Source organism: Thermobia domestica, chromosome 2 (assembly GCF_964235325.1).
Source record: "Thermobia domestica chromosome 2, izTheDome1.hap1.1, whole genome shotgun sequence".
Classification (NCBI taxonomy): Eukaryota; Metazoa; Arthropoda; class Insecta; order Zygentoma; family Lepismatidae; genus Thermobia; species Thermobia domestica.
In genome coordinates, this window is record NC_137455.1 from 17,683,099 (window position 1) to 17,698,575 (window position 15,477).

Here is a 15,477-nt window from a genome sequence, read left to right on the forward strand (position 1 = left end):
CGTCTAAATCCGCACTGATAATCTCCAATAATTTCATCTGCGTATGGGGTCAATCTTGCTAACAGAATATTTGAAAGGATTTTATAGGATGTTGACAGAAGAGAAATGCCTCGATAATTATTACAGTCAGTTTTGTCGCCTATATTTTATTAATTATTTCCTTAGTCTATATATCATCTTTTTTATTTTTTTTAGAGTGTTTAATTTATATTTTATAATCTGAAAATTTAACTTGAAACTTTGTTTTATTTTACAGCTTTTAAAGAGCTGACGCACCACTTATTGAATAGCATGATAGGCTATGTGAGCCTTCCAGCTGTAATCCAGATTATTCTTAAGGACCCAGCCTATAGCGGAGGAAAGTTCGGCGAAATCAGAGAATTGCTGATTGGTAAGTACAAAATACTACTATGTACTTATTTATGAATATTGGAAAATGTAGCCGTTTATTGGATTAGCTCGTGATGTTTAGTCTGAGTGTTTCCCGAGAGAAATAGGAGCAAAATTTTCATACTATACACCAGCATTGTAAGGCAGTCGAAAAACTGTTTCAGTCAAGAAGTAACGAACTGAAGGCCTAGAGACGAAAAAGAACGTTGTGAATCTGCATTTCTTCACTAACCACGTAACATGTATTATTTGGGAGAGAAATTAGCTCATACTTGTTATATTTGCGTTATTTTTGAACCTGACATGAAAGATCTGCATTCATCACATTTGAAGAATCAGTACCGTGTTCGCTAAATATGGAACAGAAAGAGAAACATCCTTCGCTAATTTGACAAGATATTAATCACATATTTTGATATAGTGATGTGGCAATAGTTCATAGCATTATTCCTATTTGTGTTGTATACAATAATCAACCTAGTTCTGCCATAAATTTTGTCACAGACATTAATCGCAATGAGAATACAATAATTGAAACAAAAAGGTACCAATGAGATACGTGTATTACCTAAGATATAGAAAAGTGCTGAAACAAGGATTCATTTGAAGTAGCCTCGTCCGGTCTTGACACATGCTACAAGTCTCCTGAGCCAATCAATTGCAGCACGGATGGTTTCAATTAGTATCTCTTTCGCTGCCTTGATGGAATCTACTTTGAGACGGTCCAAACTGCAGTGGCTTTTACTGTAAGCCTTCTTCTCAAGAACGTCCCACAAGCATAAGTCCAGCAGACTAAGGCCCGGACCACCAAATGACCATTCCTCAGCAGTAATAAATGCAGGAACATTATCGGAACATTATCCCGCAGCAACTGCTGTGTCGTCCGTGCATTGGTGGATGGAGCTGAGTCTTGCTGAAATACCCATGGCTTTCGAGCAAACAGCGTGTTGTTTAAAAGCCGTAAGACATCCTCCAGGACAGTTCATTCGTTGTTTTATGCTCCAGTTTTTACCTTTTATGTACAAAAATGCAATGGTGTCATCCCTTGGTAGGGCATATCTCATCACACCATTACCAGTGCTGGATGATCTCTCTGGGCCCATAATGTTCTCTCTTTCGCGTCTGCAAAGTCCTGGGATAGATTTTGTCACGCTGTTCGTTAAATTTTTCCTCCATGATGAAAATCTTTTCATCTGTGAAAAGTATAGTTTCATGTTCATTGTTTACAGTCACTGGATCGGTCGTTTTGCTCTCTAACTCCTGATGGTTTTAAACCTGTCATTCCAGCGATGCGTTCCGACGATAGGCCCTTATATAAAGATCATCCCTAATGACTCGCGACATTGTTCGTAACGGAATCTGCTGCTCTTTGGTCATAATGTTCTGTTTCCAGAGTGAATTCCGACGTATGCGTTCTCGCACTGCTTTTAGCACTCTTGGTGTTCGTGCTGACCTTGGACGTCCAGATGTTGGCCGATCATTGACAGAGGAAAATTTATGGAATCTTGCGACACCATGATAAACAAATTGTAACGTTATAATCAGCGGTTGCAGGAGGTTGAATATGTCTCTGTTTTTTACTACACTTTTGCAAATTAATTACAGCAACCGTGTTCTCCCTGTTGACCCATTCCATCTTTATACATTGAGGTTTCTTCTCCGACTGGCCTATGTTTACTACCAGAGGGTCTCTTATGTCATGACTACAGTCACGCCACCTGCACTTTCTTGTGTAGCAGTTGCGGAGATATCTTCTTCCTGTGATGGAATTTATGGCAGAACTTAGACTTCTTTCGCATGGACTAGAGACAGCGTGTATTATGTGATCTATCAATAGCAGAAATTACATGATTTTTCTGATAGCAAAAAATGGAAATAAAGAAGAGTAGAAGAATTATACATGTATTAGAATTTTTGCAGTGGCTACTATTTTCGAATTTCCAGATGTTTAAATAAGATTTTTGAATGTAAAGATGTAGGTCTCGTAATTCTTCAGAGTAAACTAATTTATGCTTACACTCTTCGAGATCCGTAGTACTCAGATAAAGTAAGAAAATTTCAGGATTATTGACAGTAAACACAAGGTTCATTGTAGAGACTGGACTAATTAGAAGGCGATCCATCCGGTGTAAGCTTAAGAATTGTAAGTTATGGTGTATGTAATCCTTTGTATCATTCCTGTATATGGCCTTGTACCTTTCTGTTTGTTCACTTTCAAACTGTTAATGAAATTTTCTTTTGTCTTTTCCAAATAATTAGCCAGAGTGCTCATCTTCATGAGATCAGTTCCTTGTAGTTATCAAAATAAATATGAACAAAATAAAAATAAACAATTGAGAAAACATATGTAGACTGAATATACATAAAATTCGTGCTAAGTGCCCAAACGAAAATATTGAGTAAACAGCCGAGATGTTACTTCAGAACTGATGGGACATATAGGCACGCACATTCTTCTGGTGAATATTTGAACTACTTCCACAGTGAATATTAGATAGCCAGTTTTTCACTGAGTAGTGTTAGACACATAGGCTACATTTTTACATTAAACCGAACTTTTTCTATTTTTGGCACTTTAGCACGGATTTTATATTCAGTCTACATATATCATGAAGGATAAGAAAACATAGTATCTAATAAATTACATATTGTCTAGGTGCGTTCCATGATTTATGAACTTTACATTCTGTACTATTGTTTACATGTAAACGTAACCTTTCCGTTCTATCGTAGATACACATCATTAGATAAGGCGATTAGGTAGGGACACAGAGTTTTAAGCTGAAGATCTTCGCATAATTTGTGTATTGAAATAATTTTAAAACAAATTTGCGCTCGGCGAATGATGATGAAAAGCATAGAAAAGATTGTAATTTACGGCATCTTTTCTCTAAATTCAAATCGACAGAACAAAAGTCATTGATCCTCATAAAGTATTTGGTGCGCAGAACACATAAAGGAAAAAAATAATGGTATTTAATATCCATAAGTGTACTTTTTTAGTAGCATTCCCATTAATTGGGATTAATAGCTTCAGGCTACAATGATTTGGGTTAGCGGAGAGACAAATATAAAGAGCAAGAATAACAAATCATATACAGGGTGTTTCAAAACACTGACAACATTTGGGAGGCGATTCCTGACGTCAAGATAAGACAAAAAGTATAGACCAACCTGGGTGCATAAATCCGTCATTTCAGGCTGCTGAAAACATTGCAAAAAATGAACTTTCAAGGTCCATAGCCCCAATATTACGGGATCTATCATAGCTGGTCAAGATTTCACGTAAGAACTAATATGTGCCCTATCCAAAATAATTTGAGGTACTCACCAACTATCTCTATAAAAATCGTTGCAGAAGTACCACAGGATTCTGAAACTTGGATATTTGGATAGGGCACATACTAGTTCCTAAATAAAGTCTTGATTTGACTACGGTAGGTTCCGTAGTATTGGAGCTTAAGAACCTTTAAAGCTCATTTTTTCATGTTTTCGGCAGCCTACCTAGGTATAATTCCGAAATGACGGATTTCTGCACCCACGTGGGTTTATACATTTTGTCTTATCATGGTGTCAGGAATCACCTTCCAAACGTTGTTGGTGTTGTTTTGAAACACCTTGTATAATTTAAAGAACGAATATATATAGAGAATTTTCAGTATACACGTTTAATATTTGCTAATGGATGCTATATGATGCATAGCTATATAATTATAAAGCATGTACTTACCTTGTATCTATAAATGAATAATTAATTGTGGTTTATGTCATTTCGGTTCTCTCTGGAGCCACTTGAATGACAAGCAACCCTTACCCATTCCTCCTCGAAGAGGATTTTCTTCCTAAAATATTCGAAGAATACTAGATCATCCGAAAAAAAAACTTTATTAAATTTGTAGTATCACTTTTAATCCTCACATTTCCCTCCTTATAAAAGTCTGTTCTTGAATAGTAAACTTTAAATTACGAACATCACAGATATTGTTTAGAAAATTTTGCATGTGCTCAGAATTAGAGGGATAAACGGAATTGCAGGAATAATGAACACATTTGTGATGGTAAATGATAATACTGGTGGAAGATATCTAATAGCCGTGACTTAAGCACACCGTGTGATCACAGTGCGTGACGTCATGTAGAAATTCGCACATACTACCAGCAGCTCCACAAATGAGCAGTGCATAGATTGCGGCTGCCGTGTCATATGACAGCTGGATTAGAGTAAACTTGTGCTATGGAGTTCCTGGCAGCAGTCGGTCAAATGGAAGTATGAGAGTCCTAAGCGAAAGTGGCAAAATGTTGACTGTGTCCGGCAAATGATCTCCAGGATATGACAGCACTTCCAGGGGATAAAAAAACGATGAGACGATCAGAGCAAGGGCGCTCAGGAAGAACAACATACGCATGACAATTATTTAACACTGACAGTCTATGGTGATAGAAGTATGAATGCAATTCAGATCGTCAAGAATCTTTATGCTGTTACTGGTATTTCAGTTTCGCGGCAAAATGTGTATTGGCACTTCAGTGGGCATGACTGTATACGGAAAGGTCAGTAATATGTAGCCCTCATTCTTCCATCACAGACAGAAGCGATGCAGGTGGTTCAGAGACCATGCACATTGAACTCTAAAACAATGGACAGTGGTACTGTTCGGTGATGAATCACAATTCAGTCCATACAGCGACACTCGACGTGTGTACGTGTGGAAAGTACAACGACTTATCAAGAATAGTCGTTAACCTGGTTCGGCTAAGTAAGATATACAAATTTCGAGTGGTAGTATTTCTTTGCATGTAAAAATTAGCTTCAATAATTATATACTATTAATCTCACCTTTTTAATAAGAATGATAACGTCTATGAACGGTGCTAAAAATGGTTTATTAGTTGATATACTTTATAATATCTTTTCCTTAAAACTGTCAAGCACACAAACTTGCTGACTAGGTATCCATAAACATGTACATAGCAACAACTATCCCATAATAATACTTTACATATCTTAAAAACATTCTTCTTTTGTTAATATGAAATTAACATTCTACTAAGTATAGTGCACATGTATGAGCACTTTCTGCCCAAAGTACAGGTAATTATTACTCAATCCAAAGTATTTTGTTATATAAAATGTCGCCCGACAATTGGACTGAATATAAAAGTCATGAGTAAGCTTGGCTTTTATCTTCAAGAACCACTGGTCCGTTTACAATAGTGTTCTTACATTGCATATGTCTATCACATTTTGATCGCACCTCGTATATCTCTTCATTACATTTCACATATATATATATTTTTAACAAATCTTACACTTCATCAATACTTATCTTTTATTACAATAATTATATTTATTTCATTATTATTCACTATATTATTATTATATTTTCTTATTAAAAATATCGTCGCTCATTTAATTAATCGTTGAAGGGTGCGAATTCAAAAATCGTAAAGGACAAACATGAGTTACAAATAGTCAGGGCGCATTATATAATAAATAAGTTAGATGTTTTAAAATAAACATTGGATTCCTAAGGTATCAAAACATAGAAGAATCTCATTCAAGATAGTCGTTGAATAATTAGTTTTATAGAATGGATCTTATTCTTGACATAATCTTTGACAATTAAGTTTTCAACACAAATCAATCTAATATAAATAATCTTTGCTTTTAATCATTTATGAATTAAATTATAATTCTTACATATATTAAAAACATTTGAGAATTATCATTGATTAATGAGAATTAAAGAGAATTAAATTGAATAAAAATAAAATAAATGTTCATGAAAATCTATAGCTGATATGGGTTTAACCAAATTTCATTAACGGTAATCAGGTTACATTCGTACTTGCATACGATTCTAATAAAGTACATTGTACTGCGCAATCATGATTAGGTTCCGTACTATTTTCTACATGTATTTCATCATGATTCTGAGTTTGATATGAAATGCCATCTCTTGTTCTCCAATTACGTCTATCCACGTAGTTCGTTGTATTCCTGTAATTTCGCTCAGTACTTCGATTGTTTTTATATCTACTGCTGTTGGGTGATCTGACATCATGATTACCATGATTAGTTAGGTTAGGCGGATTCCCTACATAACTTTGCCTATTTTGCGCGTTTTGATTGCTAGAATATACTCGGCTTAGATTAGGTTTCGTATTATTCACACTTCGGATATCTAAATTCCGAACTGGCACAAAATGATCTGAATTATTCTTATTTTTACCCATTCCGGCTTGTTGATTCATAGCATGGTATTGAGTTTCATAGCATTGGACAAGCATTAATAAATGGTTGAAACTCATACACTGGGTGGAAAATAAGATCTGTTGTAACTTAAATGGAAGCAAATTTCGAATCGATGCTATTATTCTCGATTCCGATTGCAATGGATTAACGACCTTTAATTCGTTGTATGTATTTACAACAAACTCTACAACAGATTTATGCAATCGAGGATTGAAGTGTTGATTTCTAATGGTGGCATCTCTATTTGCCAGCAAAAAGTCATTTTCATAATTTGCGATTAGTGCCGCTTTGAATTCTTCATAAGTACTGATGTGATCACGTACTGCTTTAAACCATAATGAACAAGGTGGGAGTAATACATGAGGGATTAATTTCATATATTGCGATCTATCTATACACATAATATTGCACTCGTCCTGGAATTTTTCTAAGAAAGAAGTAGCATTCTCGTTACACTTACCACTGAATTTACTCATAGCTCGTATTTCACTCATCTTAACACTTAATTTTACCTTCCTTTTATCATTCCGTGTACTTGTTGAGTGATAGTTCCTATCCATTACGTGATGTGTTGTTACACCATCTATGTTTCGCCCATCTGTACTCTTCGGATGTATTTCGTCCAATATAATATCCTCATCAGACCCCGGCGAAGGTGAGTTCATCACTGGTGAGTGGGGAAACTCCAAGCGATCACTACCCAAGTTATTACGGTATGTGTTGTCCTTAACCTGTAGCGTTCTAATCTCTTCCTGTATAGTAGCTAACAATTGCGTATTTACACGTATGTTGTTAGAATTGTTGATGACCTGGATCTTTTGCTGTTGAACGGAAGATTCTATTACTTCTAAATCTTCTTTTACAGCACTGATTTCTTGGTTTTGGTGATTGTGCTTCTCCTGACAATCATCGGATATCCTTTTTAACTTTTCCTCGAACTGTGAGGATATGTCATTCACCACCTGGACAATTGTCTGTCTCGTTTCATCTGACTTCTGTTCTATCCGTCTACTTAATTCTTCATATTGCTTGTTAGATTCGTCAAACTTCTGTTCCATTCGTCTACTTAATTCTTCATATTGCTTGTTAGATTCATCAGACTTCTGTTCTATGGTCTGCTTTATCTCGGTAGACATCTGAATCAATTGTCGCTGTAAAGCTAACAAGATTCGGTCTTCCGATGTCAATCCTGGTGTTACACTAGTTTCACCGTTGTCACTATTATTTCATTCATGCTCCGTTGTTTCGTTGACCATTTTTCTTACAATTATTCTACCACTTCTCAATACGGTCAAATTTGTATTCATTAACTAAAAAAGTAAATTCACTCCTACTATGCTTCGGGATGAGAATTTACAGTATTTCCCGGGTGAGGTAAACCAAAATTTTTACAACGACTTACCGAGGGTAGTCGTCAACCTGGTTCGGCGAAATATGATATACAAATCTCGAGTGGTAGTATTTCTTTGCATGTAAAAATTAGCTTCAATAATTATATACTATTAATCTCACCTTTTTAATAAGAATGATAACGTCTATGAACGGTGCTAAAAATGGTTTATTAGTTGATATACTTTATAATATCTTTTCCTTAAAACTGTCAAGCACACAAACTTGCTGACTAGGTATCCATAAACATGTACATAGCAACAACTATCCCATAATAATACTTTACATATCTTAAAAACATTCTTCTTTTGTTAATATGAAATTAACATTCTACTAAGTATAGTGTACATGTATGAGCACTTTCTGCCCAAAGTACAGGTAATTATTACTCAATCCAAAGTATTTTGTTATAAAAGAAGCTGGGAATCGTTTCCATCCAAGTCGGTGGCATCAGGCGTGAGCCGGGATCATTATCTGTGGACGAATGCCTCTGTATGTGTTGGAACAAGGCATCCTGACCGCCCAGATGTACCGAAATGAAATCCTTGAATTCATGAGGATTTTCGAGAAGTTATGGAACCACAATTTCTATACATGGACAAAAATAGCCGCCCGCATCATTCACAGCTGATAGCTGGATTCGTAGAAGAGAAGGGGACGATATTCGAGGATTGCATGGCTTACACGTTATCCGGACTTGTAGTACATTGAACATGTGGAAGAAGGTTTGCAGCTGGTCACCCCTCCCCAAACCCTTCAGGACCTGAAAACTGTTCTACTTGAATGCTTTACCTGAGCAATTTTTCTACACCCTCGTAAACGTAAACAGCACAAAAATCGTTATATAATTATCAGTCTTCGTAACTTGCAAAGTTACAAAAATAATATTTTGAACATGCGTTATCCAATGCAATAATGTACTGAGGGTAAAACTGTTATATTTAGAGTTACTAATATTCTTTTATATATCATACGAACATCGGAATTTGTCCCGAGTTTCATCTTTCTTGAGGAACTCGTGACATTTTCTGTTTTTGGTGCGAATTTTGAACCGTACTGTAGCACACAGTCTTTTCGAACTACACACAAAATTGTATTCTTAAGATGAACTTTTCGGGAAGAACACTGAGGACTGTTTCATAGGAAAAAGGATCTTTAATAATTCCTTTATTGTTGATAAATCTATCGACATTGGAAGCTATATAGTATTGTTGTGGAAAGTGTAAACTATAAATAATTGCATTGCAATAATACGTAGCGATATAGTTTCTATAGAAACCAAGAAATTATTGTTTCGACTAACCCGAAATAATGAAATATCCGGTAACCAAGAAAGTTCATGCGGTTTTCGTCACTCATTAACAACAGTGTGCAAAAATCTTAAACATCCGTTCTATTCTTCAAAATAATCACCATTGGCTTCAATTACATGTTCCCAACGAGACTCAAGCTTATAAAAATGTCCTTTTTAAAGGGATCCTTTTTTCTGGAGTCCAAAAATGGTGATACAGCCTTTGTGACATCGTCGCGTTTTCGAAACTGCTGTGTTATCCATGGCAAAAGCAGGCAATAGTCCGATAGGGCAGGCAATAGGACGAGTTCGGAAATAGGATGTATGAGGCAGAACTTACTAGCACAGTGTTCTTATCACTTTTTTTGGTCACTTTTGCCGCATGTGGTTTGGCAAGATCGTGAAGGAGAACTCCTCTTCTGTTGACTAATGCTGGCTGCTTCTGAAGCAATGCAACTGAAACTGCAATTGTGACGAGTAGACCTAGGCTGTTACGGTAGTTCCACTTTCTAGATATTCATGGTGGATTCCTCTTCCGGTTATCATACATGATCTATTTGTCGTCACATGTCAAGATTTGCTCCAGGAACGAGGCTTTATTATGGCGCGACAGCAACAACAAGCAGATGTTTAATCGTTTGAGCTAGTTTCTCTCGGACAGAACATGAGGAACCTACTTGTTTATCTTCCATGTCATCTCAAGGTTATGATGTGATCTAATGGTTTCGTCAGATACTCCAAACCTGTGTGCAAGCTCATGGCATGTTTGATAAGGATTCTGCTTTATTTCCTTCTCCAGCTGGACTTTGTTGAGGGTGGATGGATGACCAACACGAGGCTTGCCTTCAAAGCTCTCCTCTCTGGAAGAAGATCAGTTGAACCACTTTTGAGCAGTCCGTTTCCACATTGACGTCTCTCCAAACGCGGAGAATATTCTTCTAGCGGCCTTTGCAGCTTTGTTTCCTAATTTGTACTCGTAAAGCAAAATAGGCCTCAAAATCTCCCTTTCCAGCGACATGTTCTTTCTCAGATTGCACTTTCTACACAGCCGATAGCGAAACGTGCAATGCACTGAACAACTCTCTACTAAATACGGTTTGAAAGGAATGGAAACATATGACGTTATCAGAATCAATTTGACTACACTAACGCGACAAAAGTAACTGTTCTCAAAAAGAGCACGAACTTTCTTGGTGACCTGATATAAAAATGATATACTTTTAGAAGAGTATTGATTAAAAACAATGGTAGAAGAGCAAGAATCTGATTGATAAGGTATGTCAGGATCTGATTGGTACTGACAAGTGTGAGTATAGTAGTTTCTGCGAAATTAGCGTTATACAAGTTGAGATGAATAGTTTATACTTTTAAATGCGATAGAATTAACTTAGGCTAGCCTCACACAATAAAATAAAAAAGTGCTGCTCTATTTTGTATTCCCAAACCTCTGATTTAAGACTGACATAAAAAAAACTGTACAAAAACAGTAAAATACAGATAGAAAACAATTTAATAGGGATTATTTTTAATTGCTATACAATGCAATTATATCGATTAAATATTTTTGTATGATAGCTTCCTGATGGTGAACGGTTAATTACCTCTTTGTGTGCTGGATGCTAGACTCTGATTACCGATGGGTAATCATACAATTCGAAGTACAGTTCAAATTTAAGGTTGTGGGCTATATATACGTATATTGCTGACCATTAAAATTGTGACAAGAGGTAGAGATATCCGATGTAGCCGGTAGTTCAGAGTTTTTAAGAGCATGAGAGGACCATGGCTTAATCAGCAACATACTTCTAATTCGCATCTGCAGCGCCCTGCTAACTGTAACCAACGGAAAATCAGAGACGCAGTTTTATAGTGGAAGTGTATATAGTTGACGTCAGTATTTCCGACGGTTAAAAATTACTTCGTCGTCGACATCGTAGCTACACTAAATAAGTTTTCGCCTTTGATTCAGGAATATTGCAGTATATCGAAATTATGGCTTTTAAAAAAAAGGATTCTGACGGTCTCATCATTACCCTCGAGCCCGAGAATGCTTGAGTGTTCTCGACCAGCGATGGGCGTTCACGTTTATGGTTCGATCTTGTTTGGATTATCGGGGAAACATCTTTGGGTGCTTTTTCATGTTCTCCATTTGCATGTGTAGCTGGAATAATGTCAAGGAAGTTGCACATTAAAACCGTCGGAGATAACACCTTCGACGAATCCATTTTGTCTGTAGGATCGTGATTATAGCACCTGTTGCTCAGTCGATAAACTTGAGTGAGACATGGATTCTTCGTCGCCAAGTCGATCCGGTCTGTGCGTTATGGTATGAAGGGCCATTGGATTCCGTTTCCACTCACGTCTAATACGTATTAACGGGACGATGACCAGCGACTCTTACTTCATTAAGATGTTCAAGTCTATTGTGGTTAGCTTCTGAATGGAGTCGTTTTCGAACAGAGTTCGTTCGTGGCCAAGTGGTAAGCGTACCCGCCACTGGCGTGGGAGACCTGGGTTCGATTCCTGGTGCGGACTCATGTGGTTCGGATAAGCTATAGGTACAAGTTTCCTATAGCCTCGCTGCTAAAAGGGACAGTAAGTTCAAATCAAATCAAGTTGTCGAACAGAACAATGCGCGACCGCATGCGACACACAATATCTGAAAATTCGTGGGTAAGTGCTTTAATCTACTGCTGCCTTAAATTATATCTCTTGCTTATTGTATACGATCGGACGATTCGTATACCAGAGACCCAGATGACTAGATTAAATGCAATTTTGGCAACGTGTCGAAACCGAATGGTTTGCGATTGCGAAAACATCCAACTTCTCTCTTACTGTATGCTGTGCCATGTTGGAGCAGTTATTGACTTCGATGGTGGCTCGACGTGATGCCGTTCCTCGTATATTTTGTTAGGTGCTGTCCCACATTGCTTAAAGCGAAGGCATTAATCTTCTAAATTTGACGTTCCTAATTCTTTTGTTTTCAATTGTAACTATTTTAATGGCCAGAATATGAATATGTATTCTTGTATATGTTGATTTATTCGAAACAATGCAATCAGTCCTCCCATAATTATGGTTATTGTTAATGTTATGCTTTTGATTCCATGGAATCGACCATGACAAGATAAGTGGAAAATTAAGTATTAGATGGGAAGTTTTACGATTATTGCTTGTTGCCTGTTTATTATAAAGGCACGAAATTCAGTATACAAGAGCTTTTTAATACGAGAGTCATTCAATAAGTCCTTAGAAAAATTTTCTAAAAACATCATTTTGGGTATTTTTTAATTTTTCAACATAATCTCCTTTTAGCTCGACACATTTTCCTTAACATTTCTCTTACTTGTAAGTCGTCCAAAAAGTAGGGTTTAGGAAGGTCCTCAAAATAGGCATGCGCTTGGGCGAAGATCTCGTTCGACCAGTGGCGGCTAATGTTAGTGTTGCAGCGTTGCGCAACGACCAAAGTATTTCAAGAAAAAAATATTATTAGCAATAGTAGTAAAGAACAGAACAAATACCTTCTAATACTCCCATATATACTTTAAATAACATATTTTTTTTACTTCTCTAACTGTCCGTTTCGTTAATCTGTTTTAAAAAGCAAAAAATAATCCGTCACAGAGTCTCTAATTTATAGTGTGTTGCAGCGAGCATGCAACGACCAGATTCCTTCAGCGCGGGAATTGGAGCAAATGTTAAGTCTCCTTTCCCCTATCTCAGAAGTTAAAGGGTCTGGTCGTTGCAGTGCTTCTGCAACACAGAACGGTTTCCAGTGAACGAGAAGGTTTTTCGCGCTAAATAAGATTTCTAAATTTTATTTCACTAGCACTTAACAAATGGAATTTGTTTTTATGCATTCATATTTTTATATTACGGTACTTATACTGAAGCAAATCAATATAATGACAATTAAAAAAAGTGATAGCAGAATTACAAAATAAAAAAGAAAATATATAGTAGAGCAGAAATCGAATGAAAGTAGATCCGCATTTACAAGTTAATTCTTAGCTTATATAGACAATGAAAATTTCTTCTACAGTAATTTGTGAACCAAATATTAATAAGTCAATATGCAGAATCCCTCTCCCCCCCCCCTCTGTGGATCTTATTTTAGTATATACATATTTCTTTTATGAAATAAGTATATTTTATACTCTTGATAGAACTGTATGGTGGGGAACGCCACATTGAATTTGGGAGTAGTTAGCAATGCTTAGAGGCGTAGCCACGAGGGGGGTCCACCGGGTCCGGACCTCTCCAAAATTTCGAAACTCGACTAGCATTTGTAGACTTTCTTAACGAACTATACTTGTTTAACAGAGAAATGATTGATGTAAGCTAAATATTTTAATTTACGCCTCATCATGTACTCTTTCTTTTCTTATAGAAATAATCGTTCTATCATTTTTTTCTAAAAATATAGGTGACAGTAATTAAGAATTACTTATCTTTTCGGGTACAGTAAAAGACAGGTTCGTTATTACGTAGACGTATTGGACCTTCCTCAAATACTTTGGACCTCTCCCAGTTAATATGTTGTTCCTATATCTGGCGGGTTTCAAGGTTGCTTTCCAGAACGTTGATAAACCATGTTTCGCCTCATGTGGAAGTATATTGTGTTCATCGTGCATTGCGTAACAACCAAGACGGATGATTTGGAATGTAGTTCTTTTTTTTCTTTTACGCACAAGTGTGTGTGTTGATATATGAATAGGGTTGCCAACTCTGTAAAATAAAAAAACCGACACTTCCTCAAAATTCTCTGTGATATAGGTCTCAGCGTGAAGTATCTGTTCGGACCTGTCCATGGAAAGGAAATGTACTATCGTGAACGAAAGTGCATTAACACATATATTCTGTATGTCCTTAGAACATTCACTAATGAGCTTAATAGATACATTGTGCTATAAATGAGAAACTGAAATTGATCAATCGGCATTGATCAATTTATTATATTTACCAGTAACTACCATTTCTTTAAAATTATCGAAACAGATGAACAAAAGTATAATAATCTTTACGTGACAATTTCGGATTTGGAAAATGAAATTCACTCTTTAAACATGTAGTCTCTACTTCAACTATAGGAAATTGCTTTAAGAAGTCCTTTTCCACTCTTAATAAATGTATAAAATTCCTTGAAAGTAAATTTTAAATTTTCCCTGATACAGTCCCTGTCATCTCTCTAAAATTTTCTAAACAGGTGAACAAAATATATTAGTCGTTGATAGATGGTGAAAGGTAACAGTTTTGAGTTTACAGAATGACAGCTACTTTTCAATATCTATACTTCGAACTAGATACAAATTTGAAAAAAAAAAAAAGTTATAAAGGGGCTGGTGAGAAGTTTGTACCCGTCACCGGCTTTAATCAAAATAACATCAATTTTTCTGGCCAGGCCAATGAAAAGCCGGCCAGTTTACAGCCCTATGTATGAATATGTGACATTCGCAATTCATATACTAGTATCTCTTTTGGATCAGCTGTTTTGGTTATTAGTTATTAGATTTAATTTTATTGTATGTGCTTTAATTCTGTACATAACCTACAAATTCTGAATGAATTGCATATCACGACTTCTGTAAATAACTTACAAAAAAAATAAAAAAAAAAAATGCCCAGCTTTCAAGTGAGGAAAAACTTACAATTAAGGCTTAGACAAAACAAGCAAAGTGCAATTCAGGAGAGTGTTCAGAAAAAAAAAAAAAAAAGTTTAAGTTTACAGGACACCTTATGGCAGTAATGTTGTATGCACTAGGTACATTTCCACAATTTATTTGAAATTTTCCGAGATAAATTGTGAATAAAGCGTGTTCAATGTACATTTTTTTTATAACATTAATCTCTGCTACGAACTCCCTTCAGTCTACACTGAAGAGGAATTCGGATCACTGTCAGGGACTGAGTTTGCTAGAATGAATTGTTCACAAAAATCTAGAAAAAATATTTAGTGAATCTACAAAGCTTCTGCAATTAATATTAACTGTACCTATGACGTCAGTAAAAGAAGAAAAGTTCTTTTTCACATCAAAAAGAATTGACATTTTCAAGAAATTGAATGTCCCAAGAAAGGTTATCACCATTGGTTATGCTTTCCGTCGAAAAAGACCTGACAATAAGAATACTAGAGTTCAACCAGCATGTA

At 36.1% G+C, this 15,477-nt stretch overlaps 1 protein-coding gene across 1 annotated transcript in view; it reads left to right on the forward strand.

Annotated features, from left to right (window-relative positions):
- The window catches only part of Vps8 (vacuolar protein sorting 8), a 307,518-nt gene that overhangs the window by 112,226 nt on the left and 179,815 nt on the right, over positions 1-15,477 (forward strand). Inside the window, exon 21 of the mRNA XM_081739543.1 lies at positions 257-391. Coding sequence (XP_081595669.1) covers positions 257-391 — 135 coding nt within the window. The remainder of the gene's footprint in view (positions 1-256; positions 392-15,477) is intronic.